At 47.1% G+C, this 14,764-nt stretch overlaps 1 protein-coding gene across 1 annotated transcript; it reads right to left on the reverse strand.

The window, feature by feature from the left end:
* Positions 1–1,196: 1,196 nt before the first annotated feature.
* On the reverse strand, positions 1,197–1,851 carry LOC120688393 (mavicyanin-like). Its single transcript, XM_039970705.1, has 2 exons — positions 1,677–1,851; positions 1,197–1,548 (listed from the first exon to the last, which is right to left on the reverse strand). Exons 1-2 carry the CDS (start codon positions 1,849–1,851, stop codon positions 1,256–1,258), a joined length of 468 nt encoding a protein of 155 aa, XP_039826639.1. The 3' UTR covers positions 1,197–1,255.
* Between the last annotated feature and the right edge of the window lie 12,913 nt (positions 1,852–14,764).

Genomic DNA, 14,764 nt, shown 5'->3' on the forward strand with positions numbered 1-14,764 from the left:
GAGAAATCAGAAATCCCTCCCACCCAGCGCCCGCAGCCCCTCAGGCGAACGCAAAACCCCGTGCCAGACTTTTTCCTGCTGCCACCGGTCCTGAGCCCTGACATTTGCTGGCGGAAGAAATGCCAAACGCGAGGCAGTTGGAGTTGGAGTACTCTGCCAATTGCCATGCCAGTACTCTGCGAGGCCTGGTGGTGCTCTGGGAGGGTTCGCGGTGATGATAGGTCTGATGTGTTGGCGTGTTGCACCGTAACCTGGCAGTTATACTGGAAAATACGGAAAATATGAGAATAATAAGAAGAAAGGTTTAAATCATTTTTGTTTTAATTATTTTATTATTTCCGTCCTTATTTAAGGATACCATTCTTGTTTCCATAGTTGTACAAAAAGCATCGAAACATCTACGCCTCATTCTCTCGGAGGCTATCTCCAACAGCACGAACCTAAAATCGAGACCCATTTTAGGATTTGAGTCACGTGCAGTGGAAAGGTCACTCACCCAAAAATTTGGCATCTCCAACAGTCCCATCTGCAGCAGCCCGCCGCGGAATGCCTCGTGAAGAGAGAGGGGATGCAAATATGCCTCCTGTCTCACACGGTAGGCAAAATGGGTATCGTGTTTGCATCTTCTGTTAGAGTGGATTTTTGGTAGGCAAAACATTGCATGATGCATTTTGGGTTTGTCACGGTTTGCATGAGCTGTCGGAGACAGTCTCACTACTACACTATGGAGCTTGATTTCGTTCGCGTGACTCTGAAGTCTGAAGTGAAGTGAATGGCGAATGCATCAGCCCAGTAGAAAAGTACTTCCCTCCATTTTGAAATACTTGTCACCAATGATCACTTTTTTTTGTTTGGAAATACTTGTCACCCAACGGCCTGCAGTATAAAATTTCCAATTTTGCCCTTGTGTGTGGGGGTCCAATAGCCATCTGAAAGCGCCAAGTGCAAGCCTTTTAGACTAATCTAGAACTTGCTTACGTGTACATATAAGGTGACAAGGGGCATTTTAGTCATTTTAGAAAGAACCAAATGAGTGCATTGGTTTTTGAGCCTTGGTCAAAAGTGACAAGTATTTCCAAACGGAGGAAAGTAGATTTTATTTTTGAAGTAAAAAAAGTAGAAACAAAAAAATCATGTGTTGAACACGAGCACACACGTCCAACACTCATCACACACCATGTCGCTCGATCAGGATGGCGTAGCAGAAGCTCCTGAACGATCTGCAGGCTGCAGCCGTGCAGACATTGCATATCCATCACCACCACCTGGACAGGGAGCGCCGAGAGCGAGGATCGGACGGCGCCGGCGCCGGAGCCGGGGCCGGCGGCAGCGGCGCTGGCGTTCCCGGAAGGACGGTGACGTTGAGCTTCATGCCAAGCCGGCAGTGCTCGCCGACCGCGCAGATGAACCACCTCCGGCCGGGCTTGTCCAGGGTGACGCGGTCCTCGCCGGAACTCCATACGGAGGTGGCCGCGGCCTTGTTGCACGCCTTGAAGTCCGGCCCGCTCAGCTCCGCCACGTTGTGGGAGATCCTGCTGTACTTGAACGCTGCAAGGGCTCGCAAAATCAGATACCTTCAGATGCATGGCGTGGCGCACTACTCTGAATGAAACGGAAAGAAAAAACATGGTGCACGGCACGGATTCTATCTAGTTTCTTGGACTGGTGTTAGTTACCTAGCGTGTCGCCGACTGTGAACTCCTTGCTCTCGGCCCAGGCGGCGTAGTCGAACCCGAGCGTCCAGCCACGGCCATCGCCCACGACGTGATCCGTGGCCGAGGCGAGCGCGGGGAGGAAGACGACGGCGATCACGGACACCGCCGCCGCCGCAAGTATTTGCTTGGAAGCCATGGAGGCGAGGGCTTCGATTCCTTTCTGCTTTCTGCTTTTCTCTTGGTTCTGCGTGTATGCTGTGAGTTCAGAAGGACAGATTCAGGTGCATGCTTATATAGGTAACAAGTTCTTGTTTGTTCCGGGAAGGTTGGAGAACGGGTCAGTTGCGACGGGCTCCAAGCAGGCTCAGGGCGGCAGGGTGATCACACGCGCCAAATCAATATTTTTGGCTTCACCAGTAATGGCCTGCAAGTGTACACTGCATACCACACGTAATGGAGGCTTTCTTTCAAAAAAGAAGAGAAAGGACAAAAAAGAATAGAAAGGAAACGAAATGGAGGCAGCACATAACAGGCGTGAAAGCTCTGCTTCTGAGTAACCAATGAACATACAATGCACAGGCGCATCGCCACAAATCTGAGTTGTTTGACATGGTCTCGCTACCTGCTCACTTGGAGGTAGGGGCCTACGGCAAACTTTTTCTGGTGAGAGTACAAGAGAGGGGGCAGGCTAGCTAGGGCTGGAACTGAACTTTGAAATTGCTTGCATTTGTTTGATGCTAAAATTTTAATTGAGCTACTTGCAGCGGCCAGCAGCAAGCCAAAATCGTTGGCAAATTTTGGGCGAACAACGAGCGAACCCTGAACTTCGGCCCGTGTGACGTACTAGCTTGTAGTGAGACTTCAAAATAAAACCTATAGCATGTACTAGTTCAGAGTGTATTTCCAACACAAAGATACCGGAAGATTACATCCTTCACCAAAATAAATAAATAAAATCGAATTAAGGAATTCAAGACCACAAAATGGCATATCATAAACGGGCAGATGATGTCGCAGATTCTTGATTAACTATCTCAGATGAGAAACAGCCATGAGCCATCATTGTACGTACTTTGTGGTCAGTTGTTCCTGCAACTTCAGTTTGACCCGATTTCCCTCGCCAGCGCAGACAATGGCAAACTTTTGCTTAGTTGTGGCTGGTAGCTGGTGTTGATTTGTTACGAGAGAAAAGTACTGCTGGCTGGCATGTGGCTAGTGGCCGGTGGATGGTGTTGATTTGGTGTAAGAGAAAAACACTACTAACTGATTGACTAACCAGCCAAACGAACAAAGTGAATGGCTAACAATACATGGCGCCTGCCGTTTCCCTCGCCACCGTACATACAAGTTTCCACGAATATAAGCGCTCCAGGCTTCCAGAGTATCAAGTTTAAACCTTTACAACAAAAAATGCCACGCTAACCACAGCACAACTGCGAATCACATATTAACAAGCTTCAAGTTGCTATCAATGTACCATCATATTAGTTCAGTTCAGACGTTGCGCTACTTAGTTCTTTTGCACACAGGCGATGCGCGATACAGAGATTCAACACTCCACGCAAAAATAATTCGAGACTGAAGAAAACTGCGCATCGTACATGGACACTGTCAGCTTCCATCTTTTGACGGCCCAAAAAAAACACACACAACGCCAAGTTAATCTGCTAGGTGCATTCCTGAATGCCAATCGATGGCGTCGCGATGTATCTTGTTCAGCTGAATTGAAGTTCGTCGGCACTTCTGAAGTGCATCTAGGCCGATAGATGTAATGGTAAGTTTCGGTGATTAATGACAACCGTATGCGACTAACGTATGTTTTGAAGGAAAAATTAGTGATTGAGTTAGTCCCATATGAAATGTGAAAAGAGACCCCTCAATTCGGAACAATCATGCGAGCCAAGGACTCAATTTCAAAGATTAAGGACCTTTCTAGTCTCAAGTGTCACAAGGAGATGAAGGACACTTGATTTAGATAGGGTTTATAGTTTTTAGTTCTTGACCGTACTATTAAGAGGGGTTCATGAGTTAGTAGCTTGATCAAACTTGAGTTGGCCTTAGAAATCTTGCACACTCGCTCAAAAACAGCTCAAGATAGTCAATAGAAGTTAACACAACACTTGGAAGAAGAAACAATCGAAGTAACATTGAAATCCAAGCCAATTCAGCTAAAAACCAGGAAAAACAGCAGCACCGGTTGAACCGGTGCCCTAGCGTCGGAGCATCCGATGATTGCCGGAAGGACCGATGCCCTGTCGGTCTATCTTCTATGGATAAAGGCTGAAATCAAGTATAGCACCGGTTGAACCGATGGTCAGAAAAGTAAGCACCGGTGCAATGAAAGTTCTTTGTTCCAGAGAGCATGTTTTGGTGGATTTCAATTTCTCTTCAGCACCGGTTGAACCGACGCTTCGGAATCAAAGCACCGGTGCATTGAGCGTCCTATGTTCCAGAGAGCTTGTTTGGATTGATCAGTAAAACTCTTCAGCACCGGTTGAACCGACGCACCTACGGAGCATACACCGGTGCATTGAAGCAAGCCTGGACACTGTGTCAGGACCCCAACGGCTACAATTTGGACACAGAGAGACCGGTTGAACCGACGCCCCAAAACTGACACCCATCGGTTCTTCCGGTGCTCACGGTTTTTCTGCAGTGGACTTCCAACGGCTATGTAACCACTTCCACTCTATAAAAGGGCACCCCATGGCTCATTTCAGTCGCCTTTGACACCCTGAATACTTGAGGCCACCCTTGAGAAGAAAAGAAAGTGCTTTGAGCAAACAAGAGAAGATCTAGCATTTAGTTTGTGCTTCAACCTTGAAGAATCCATCCTTTGCAAGTGTAGCAAGTGTGCTTGAGCTAGGGCCAACTGAGTGTAGGTCAAGTGAAGGCTTAGGAGCTTGTTACTCTTGGTGTTTGACGGCACCTAGCCGGTCTTGGTGATCGGGAGGTTCTTGGTGAGCTCTTGGTGTTTGTGGGAGCCCCAAGACAAGAAGATTGTATACGGTGTGAAGCTCGCCGTTCCGGAGATGGAGAAAGAGCATTCTTAGTGATCACTTGCTTCTTGGTGGAGCAAGGGAGCTACACCCTTGTGTGGGTGCTCCAACGTGGATTAGGGGGGAGCGTCAACTCCTCGATACCACGGGAAAAAATCCGGTTGTCTCGTGTCCTTTACTTTTACTTCAAGCATTTAAATCCTTTTGTTACTTTTCTTGCTTGTAGTTTGACTAGGACAACTTGCTTGGTAGAGTGAGCTTTATCTTAGGATTTGATCTTGCTAGTGTGCATCCATCTAGGCAATATGATCATGATAGTGTGTTTACCTACCTAAGGACCCTTTGCTAGCGTGCTCTAGTAATTAGGTTTCGAATTTATAGATTGGGCAATACTAATTTAGGTTAAGGACTGATTAGAAATTCGAAAAAGTCCCAATTCAACCCCCCCTTCTTGGGCCACGATCCTTTCAATTGGTATCAGAGCTAGGGCTCTATTTGTAGGCTTCAAATCCTAGAGAATGGCCGGGGGAAGTGGTGGTCCACCCAAGCTCGATGGGAGAAACTATGCTTATTGGAAAGCTCGCATGGCGGGTTACCTTGAGGCTATAAATCCCATCGCTTGGGCGGTCACGGAAAAACCTATTGTTGGTCCGTGGAATGAGGATCAAGTCAAATATGGTGCTAGAGCGAAGAATGCTTTATTTGATGCTCTTAGTGAGGAGATCTTTGCTCGTGTTCATAGCAAGAAGACCTCTCATGAAATTTGGGAAGCACTTGAAGCTATCTATGTTGGTTCTAAAAAGCTTCGTGAAGAAAAATATCAAGTGCTTAAGGAAAAACTTAATGAATTCAAAATGCTTCCAAATGAGTTGGTTGAACAAATGTTTGCTCGGTTAAATGTGCTTATTGAAGACATTAATGCTCTTGAAATTTCTCCTTTGTCTAACAGTGACATCATACGGAAGATCCTACATTGTCTACACAAGCCCAAGTACAACATCGTCACCTCATTGCTCTATGAGAAGGATCTTGAAACGCTTGAAGTGAGTGATGTTGTTGGGAAGATTCGGTCTCATGAGATGTTCCTCTTGGGAGAAGTTGATCCACCGCAAGACAAGAGAGATCTTGCACTCAAAGCTAAGGGTGATCACAAGTCCAAGAAAAAGAACAAGTGCAAAGTTCCATCACCAAGCTCAAGCGAAGATGAAGCTAATGAAGATTCAAGTGATGAAGATGGTGATGTTGAGCTAGCACTTCTCATGAGAAAGACCTCCAAGATGATGTCAAGGTTGAACAAGAGAGGGTACAACTATGACCCTAAGAAAAACAAGTTTCGTACCCGGAAGAGCAAAGACAATGTCAAGAAAGTTTGTTACAATTGTGGCAAATATGGTCATCTCTCATATGATTGTCCGGAGCCTTCAAAGCTCAACAAGAAACAAGAAGATGGTGACAATCAATACAAGACTTCAAAGAAAAATCATGAGAAGAAGGACCACAAGAAGAAAGGGTCTTTCACAAGAAAAGAAAAGGTCAAGGCTTTCCTTGGAGAATGGATCACGGATGGTGAATCCTCAAATGATGACTCTAGTGATGAAGAATCAAATAAAAAGATTGTGGGGATTGCCATGCATAATGATGAAGATGATGGTGATGAGGCACCTCTACCTCCACCACCCATGTGTTTCATGGCAAGAGGTAACTCCAAGGTAAGTGATAATGATGACTCCTCTAGTGATGAAAGTGAACATTGCTTATCTCCTATTGAAGTGCAAAACATCCTAGAAGAGTACCAACAAGTGATCAAGAAGTACAAATCAAAATGTAAAGTTCTTGAAAATGAATATGCCAAGCTTAAGGCCTCAAATAATGAGTTAATTGTTAGGCACAATGAGATAATAGAAACTCATGATACAAGCATTGTTCCTAGCAAACAACTTAGAGAGGAGCATGACAAGCTACTTGTTAAGCATGATGAATTAAATGTTAAATATGAGGAAGTAGTTGTGCTTAACAAGTCACTTACTTCATGCAACAAAAAGCTTAAGCTTGATTATGCTAATTTAAATATGAAGTATCAAGAACTTGACCTTGCCTTTGATGCTTTGGATGAAGAACTAAAAGAAACTCAAACAAAAGTCATCAAAGTCAATATAGCTACTTCTTGTGATGATCTTGTGAAGTTGCCTCACCCTACTACTTGTCATCATGCTTCTCCTTCTTGTTCAAAGACTAACCATGATAGGGAGAAACAACTTGAGGAAGAACTTGAAAGCATGAGCAAATGCATGTTCAATGTGACAAGAGGAGAATACTTGCATAAAGAAATTCTCTTCCACAATGCAAGGCACTATGGGACAAATGGACTTGGATCATTTCCCAACCCTCCGGAAAATTGTCCCAAGTCGCCGGAGCTCATGGCATGTTTCAACAAGGAAGTTGGCTCTTATTGTCAACATTGTCAAGTCACCGGGCATCACACAAGGGAGTGTCCAATTCCTACACGTCCACCTCCTACCTTGCCTCCTAATTACAAGTCTCAATTCAATGAAAATCATTTCTTGTTAAGCAAACTTAAAAGTGGCAAGGTTAAGGCAAAGTTTATTGGCACTCAAATTAAGGGAAAGCTACCACGCCAACTATGGGTTCCTAAAGCTTTAGTAACTCATGTCAAAGGACCCAAACTTGCATGGGTTCCCAAACCTCAAAAGTAATTCACTTGTGTGTAGGTGAACTACAAAGCCGGTGGCAAGCATTGGGTGCTTGATAGCGGATGTACACAACACATGACCGGCTATGTAAAGATGTTCACCTCACTAGATGAAGATGTGGGCGATTATGAACATGTCACCTTTGGTGACAACTCAAAAGGAAAAGTGGTAGGTTTGGGTAAGGTAGCCATAACCAAGGATCTCTCTATCTCTAATGTGTTGCTTGTTGAGTCGGTTAGTTTCAATTTGTTATCTATTGCCCAACTTTGTGATTTAGGACTAATATGCACCTTTAGTGATAGTGAGGTTGTAGTGACAAGCAAGGAGGACAAGAGCTTAATATTCAAAGGATTTCGACATGGTAACATCTACCTTGTTGACTTCTCATCTAATGATGCAAGCTTGGCAACATGTCTCTTCTCCAAAAACTCCATGGGTTGGCTTTGGCATCGCCGCATTGCTCATATTGGCATGAGTCAACTCAAGAAGGCCTTCAAACGAGGTATGGTGGTTGGTATTAAAGATGTTACATTTGACAAAAACAAATTGTGTAGTGCTTGTCAAGCCGGGAAGCAATTTGCATCATCACATCCCATGAAAGCTTATTTGTCAACATCAAGAAGCTTGGAGCTACTACACATGGATCTCTTTGGGCCAACCACCTACAAAAGTCTTGGCGGTAATCTCTATTGTCTTGTAATTGTTGATGATTATTCTAGATATACTTGGACTTTCTTTTTAGAGGACAAAAGCAAGACTATGGGGATCTTCAAGATTTTTGTCAAGCAAGCTCAAAATGAATTTGAGTCAAGTGTTGTGAAGGTCCGGAGTGACAATGGCACGGAGTTTAGAAACACTCAAGTAGAAGAGCTTTGCAACGACTTGGGGATCAAACATGAGTTTTCATCAACATACACACCCCAACAAAATGGAGTGGTGGAGAGGAAGAACAAGACTTTGATCACTCTTGCAAGAGCAATGTTGGATGACTATGGCATCTCACAAAGATTTTGGGCGGAAGCCATCAACACCGCATGCCATGCGTCCAACCGAGTTTATCTTCACCGCTTCTTGGGAAAGACACCCTATGAGCTTCTCATTGGGAGGAAGCCCAACATCTCCTACTTCCGGGTGTTTGGTTGCAAGTGCTACATCTTCAAGAAAAGGAAGCACCTAGGCAAGTTTGAAAGTAGATGTGATGTTGGCTTTCTTATTGGTTATTCATCAAACTCCAAAGCATATCGAGTATTCAATAGTGCTACAAGCAAAATTGAAGAAACTTGTGATGTGGAGTTTGATGAGACTAATGGCTCCCAAGGGGAAGTTTTCTCTTGTGATGATATAGGTGATGAACCACTTCGAAAAGTCATGAAGAACATCGCTATTGGGCAAGTCAAGCCAAAGGAGGAAGTAGAAGAGCTACAAGCCTCATCCACTCAAGTGGAAGTCACTTCCAAGGATGACTCAAAGGATGAAGACAAGTCTACATCATCACATCACCATGATGAGTCATCCGATGAAGAAGATGATGCCTCACCTCCTTTCCAAGATGCCCAAGATGAACAAGTGGTTGAAGAACAACTTCCATTTGATGACATGCACATCACAAGTGAACAAGTCCAAGCTCAAGATCAAGATGATGAATCACTAGAAGAATCAACGTCTCAAGCACAAGAGAGGCATACAAGAACTTCAAGGAATCATCCCATTGACTTGGTCATGGGTAACCCCTCTAGTGGAGTAAGAACTCGTAGACGTCAATATGCCTCTTTTTGTGAACATTACTCGTTTGTTTCTTGCCTAGAACCCACAAATATAGATGAAGCTCTTGAGGACCCGGATTGGGTGATGGCCATGCAAGAAGAGCTCAACAACTTCATCCGCAATGAAGTTTGGGTTCTTGAAGAACGTCCTCAAGACAAGAATATCATTGGTACTAAGTGGGTCTTCCGCAACAAACAAGATGAGCATGGTGTAGTGATTCGCAACAAGGCAAGACTTGTGGCAAAGGGTTTTGCACAAGTTGAAGGGTTGGACTTTGGTGAAACTTTTGCCCCCGTTGCAAGACTTGAAGCCATTCGTATCCTTTTAGCGTACGCTTCACATCATAACATGAAACTCTTTCAAATGGATGTGAAGAGTGCGTTCTTAAATGGCTTGATTAATGAGTTGGTGTTTGTTGAACAACCTCCCGGGTTTGAGGACCCTAGATATCCTAATCATGTTTATAGGTTGCACAAGGCGCTCTACGGGCTCAAGCAAGCGCCAAGGGCTTGGTATGAACGCCTTCGTGACTTCCTCATCAACAAGGGCTTCAAGATCGGGAGGGTGGATACAACTCTATTCACAAAAATCATCAATGAAGAGCTATTTGTATGTCAAATTTATGTTGATGATATCATTTTTGGTTCAACTAACCCCACTCTTTGCAAAGATTTTGGAGAAATAATGGCTAGGGAATTTGAGATGTCCATGATCGGTGAGCTCAATTTCTTCCTTGGGTTTCAAATCAAGCAATTGAAGGAAGGGACATTCATCCATCAAGAAAAGTATACAAAGGATATTCTCAAGAAATTCAAGATGGATGATTGCAAGCCGATCAAGACTCCAATGCCAACTAATGGACATCTTGACTTGGATGAGGGAGGTAAATCGGTTGACCAAACTCTCTATCGTTCTATGATTGGGTCACTTCTTTACCTAACCGCATCTAGGCCCGATATCATGTTTAGCGTATGCATGTGTGCCCGCTTTCAAGCTAATCCTAAGGAATCACACATTAGTGCCGTTAAGAGGATCCTTAGATATCTCAAGCATACGCCGAGCATAGGCTTGTGGTACCCCAAAGGTGCTAGTTTTACACTTTTGGGATACTCGGATTCGGACTTTGCCGGATGCCGTGTGGATCGCAAGAGTACATCCGGTGGGTGCCACTTGCTAGGGCGTTCTTTAGTCTCATGGTCGTCAAAGAAACAAAATTCCGTGGCCTTGTCAACCGCGGAGGCGGAATATATTGCCGCCGGGGCTTGTTGTGCTCAAATCCTCTACTTGAAGCAAAGCCTCTTGGACTATGGTGTAGTATTAGATAGGATCCCGCTCCTTTGTGATAACGAGAGTGCCGTTAAAATTGCTAATAACCCGGTTCAACACTCTCGCACCAAGCACATAGATATTCGCCATCACTTTCTAAGAGATCATGTGGCAAGGAATGATATACTACTTTGTGGTGTTCGTTCCGAAGATCAATTGGCGGATATCTTCACCAAACCTCTAGATGAGAGCACCTTTTGTAGGTTGCGAAGTGAGCTTAACGTTTTAGATGCTTCTAACGTCATATAATTGCCTTGTCATATAGATGCATTTCATATGTACATGTGCTAGGGACTTGTCTAACCTTGTCAAGATAGTGATGAACATGGGTCTTGCATGAGCCGGTGGTCTTGGTTTCGCTCATGGCATGAAGAATGGTTCATCATGAAGAAGCTTGACGAGGGTTCAAACTTGACAAGATAGTTTCAAATTTTGCAATGCATGTGCTTGTCATATAGAATGCATCCATGTTTAATTTCTCGCTTTGCATTGGCTTTGCATCACGTTAGTAGCATCACAAGGGAGCAAATCACACTTCGAGAAAGATATTCATGCGAAATATGATATATCATCTCCACAAGAGTGATAAGATCAATATTGTGCTTTCATGCCTATTGAGTCACGTCCTATCGAACTTAAAATTTCAATCTCTAAGTTCATTGGCAAAGTGGCTCATACATTTGGTTTTTGAGTTTAAACCTCGCTTGGATCTTAATTTGCCTAAGTTTATATAAAAGCTTGCGAGCACTTAGTATGAGTGTTTGAGGGGTGAGGTTGTCTCTCGAAAATGGTCCAAATTGAGTGTTTAAGGCCTTGGTTTTGAAAATTTGGATCAAAAGTAGAGTTTGTAGTTCAGCAGAAATCTTCTTTAACCACCGGTTCAACCGACGCCTGGTTTTTCTCTGCATCGGTTCAACCGGTGCTTAAAGTCTTCGTGGCTCGGTTTCTGCATCGCCTCTGGAACAACCTCCGACCATTACACCGATGGCCACCGGTGCTTCCGATGGTTGGCGGATGAACCGACGCCTAAGCATCGGTTCAACCGGTGCTACTGCGTGGAGTAAATGGCCCTTGCATAGCCTCTGGACCTTACTCCTGCAGATGCACCGACGCCCGTCGGATGTTCCGGTGCCTCAGTGGCGGATCTTCCGGTGCCCCTTTTGACCACGTTTCAATCTCGTCCAGATCCGGTCAATTTTACACCGGTGGATACACCGATGCCTTTTTACCGAACCATCGGACCTTCCGGTGCTTTAGGGTTGGCGGGCCCGCACGTCCTGTTTCTCTTAACCGTTCCGCGGGCCCCGCGAGTCAGTCTCACGCGCACCTCTCTTCTTCCTCGCGAACCGCCGCCCGTGCCCTCGCTCCGCCGCCACGCGCCCACTCGCCGCCGCTGCTCCACACGCTCCGCCCCTGCGCCACCGCACGCGCCTAGCTCCTCCTCGCCCGCGCCTCGCCCGCGCCTCGCCCGCTCCGCGCCTACGCTGCCTGCTTCACGCCCTCGCCGCGCCTGTGCACCTGCGCCGCCCGCACCGCGCGCCGCCGCCTCCCACGTGCAGCGCCGCCACTTCGCAGCACCTCCTCACACGCGTTCCTCTGCTCTTTTGCCCTACTCGAGCCGCAGCAAGGGCTCTGTCCCACTCCCTACACCCCTTGATCAGGCGCACTCAAGGTGCTCGAGGAATTGCCTCTTAGGTTTTTTCTTCGATTTCTTCCCTGATTTGCAAGGGTATGACCTTTACATCCTGTAGCAAAGTGAAATTTCCTTTGTATATCATCCTTTGCTCATGTGTTTACATTTATCATTCCCTTGATCACACACATAAGAATCTTGTCACCTATCTTTGCACATGCTCACATAGTTAAATCCTTTAGCATGTCATCGATATCAAGGCTGCTATCCACTATATTTCATGTCATAGGCTCAAATCAAAACTTTGTTTTGACTCTCTATGTCAGATGGCTGGTGATAAGAAGGGCAAGAGCAAGATGGTTGTGCAGAAAAAGAAGAAGCGCACCCGTGAGGACCGCGAGCGAGAGCAGGCCGAGGCAGTGGCAGATGCAGCTGACAGGCAGGGCTCACTCAGGATCAGAGAGCCTCAGGCTCAGGGGGAGCCACAGCAGCAGTTACGTCGCTCAGGACGTACTCAGACGGCTCAGGCCACACCTGAGTCCCGCTCACGTCCACGGACTCGAGGTGGTGGCACACAGAGGGGAGCAGGTCATGCACCGCAGCAGCACACCATCAGTCAGACTCAGTCAGGAGGTCAGGACAGTGGTGAGGAGCTGCCCGAGGTTGAGTTGTTCGATCTCAGGGGTATTCCAGGACCTAGGGTCAAGAGATTGCGTTATGTGACCCCAGAGCAGTGGTTTCCCGAGCAGAGGGATGTCGGAGTTGATCGTCGTTTTTACACTCTGCTTCAGGAGTCTTTTTACCACACCTACTGCCAGTTGGACATCAAGATTAGTGAGCACAAGATGCTCCACTGGGTAGCTATGCGTGTAGCAGCAGGTGGGACTCCAGTGCTTCCTCTCTTTGAGAGATATGTTGGATTGCCTGCTCTACTCAGTGAGAGGTCCAGGTATATTCGAGAGTGGGTTCGAGTCTTCTACGCCACTCTGTTTATTGAGGAGGACCGGCAGTTTATAGACTTCATGTTCCAGGAGAGGCACTATCGTTTGACCCGAGCACGACTGGCTACCTTTCTAGGAGTTCAGATTGCCGAGGAGCCACACTTCATTCACTATCAGGCCTATGGCAGCACGGTACCTCCTCGACGTCCTCATGAGTCTCACGTTCCATCTGACGAGGAGATCAGTGTTCTCTTCCAGCAGCCCTTCCTGCCTGGCACACCGAGGACTCCGGACAGGCTGACTCACGTGGCACACTCTGTTCACCTAGCTTTGAGGAAGAGTCTGTTGTTCCGGATCGGATACAACGAGGGGATTACAGCTCTGCAGCAGTGGCTCTTATTGTATATCATGACAGGACGAGATTTTGACCTCGTAGACTTCTTTATCTGCGAGCTTGAGGATGTGATTCTGGATGGGATGACAGATCACCGTCGCCATCCATTTGCTCATTGGATCTGCTGGATTCTGGCTCAGCTAAGTCAGAATGAGCACATGGATGAGCTGGAGCACTCGAGGACACACTTCAGTTTTTACTCACCTGCTACTCCTCGAGACGGTCGTCGTGGCTCGAGAGGACAGCGCCGAGCTCAGCGGGTTCTTGATGAGCGTGTCTTGGCTGAGGGCCGAATTGCAGACGATCCGACAGCAGCCGAGGACGCTTCACTAGCAGCAGCAGAGGCCCAGCTCCCACACTACCTAATCACAGACTCGGAGGACTCGGAGGATGACGAGGATTTCATTCCTACTGTTACCGTCCCTCGAGGAGCTCATGATGATGAGGCAGGATCCTCTGGTGCAGCACGAGCCCCTGCTCCTCCAGTCACCACTGCTCAGGTCACTCAGCCCGATGCACTTGCTGCCATTCTTACTCGGCTTTCAGACCAGCAGGACAGATTTGCTGCAGCTCAGCTGAGCATGCAGGCCGAGCAGGCTCGTCAGCAGGAGGCCCAGACACTTGTACTTGAGGGCATTCGGCAGCAGCAGGAGGCCATGAGGCTACAGCTACAGCAGCAGTCCCAGATACAGCAGCAGATGTTCACATTCTTCTCGGGATGCTTCGGTCAGCTGTATCGTCACACTGGACTACCTGAGCCTCAGCTCCCTACACCCCAGCAGCTCCAGTTTGACCCTACTGCTCCCGCTCCTCCTGTTGGCGGATTTGTGCAGACACCCTTATCATCTTTCCCGTTGTCACCATTTCTTCAGACCGGGTTGTTTGCCAGTCCTGTACCTACTGCTGCTCCGGCCCCTGCTCCACAGCCTAGTGTTTGGACTGCCGAGCAGCGTGCAGAATTTCATAGACAGCAGCAGATCTTACACCAGCTCCAGCACCCTTCGGCTCAGTCACTCACGTTCGAGTCACCTACACAGCCTGAGGTGCTCCGTCCGTCTGTCGTGCGCGTCACTCAGCCAGACCTGACTCCCGTCACGTCTGCTCCTCCGACGGACTCCACGATCGTCGCCGCGCCAGCTTCTACCGCTGCTCCAGCTACTTCTGCTGCTCCGACGTCTCCGGTCGCGCAGAAGTCCTCTTCGGTCGACGACGACTGGACAGACGACGACGCCGACGACTCCGCCGCTCAGTATTCCACCGGACCCAGCAAGAAGACTCCGCCTTCTCCAGCTCAGGATTAGATCGCCTTTCTTTTTGGTGCTTTGTTGCCAAAGGGGGAGA

Source organism: Panicum virgatum, chromosome 9N, assembly GCF_016808335.1.
Source record: "Panicum virgatum strain AP13 chromosome 9N, P.virgatum_v5, whole genome shotgun sequence".
NCBI lineage: Eukaryota > Viridiplantae > Streptophyta > Magnoliopsida > Poales > Poaceae > Panicum > Panicum virgatum.

Bases quoted from the DNA above. Each gene is read 5' to 3' on its own strand.
- LOC120688393 (XM_039970705.1), bottom strand. From the start codon at position 1,851: ATGGCTTCCAAGCAAATACTTGCGGCGGCGGCGGTGTCCGTGATCGCC. The intron at 1,549-1,676 runs GTAACTAACACC...GAGCCCTTGCAG, and splicing joins CACAGTCGGCGACACGCTAG to CGTTCAAGTACAGCAGGATC.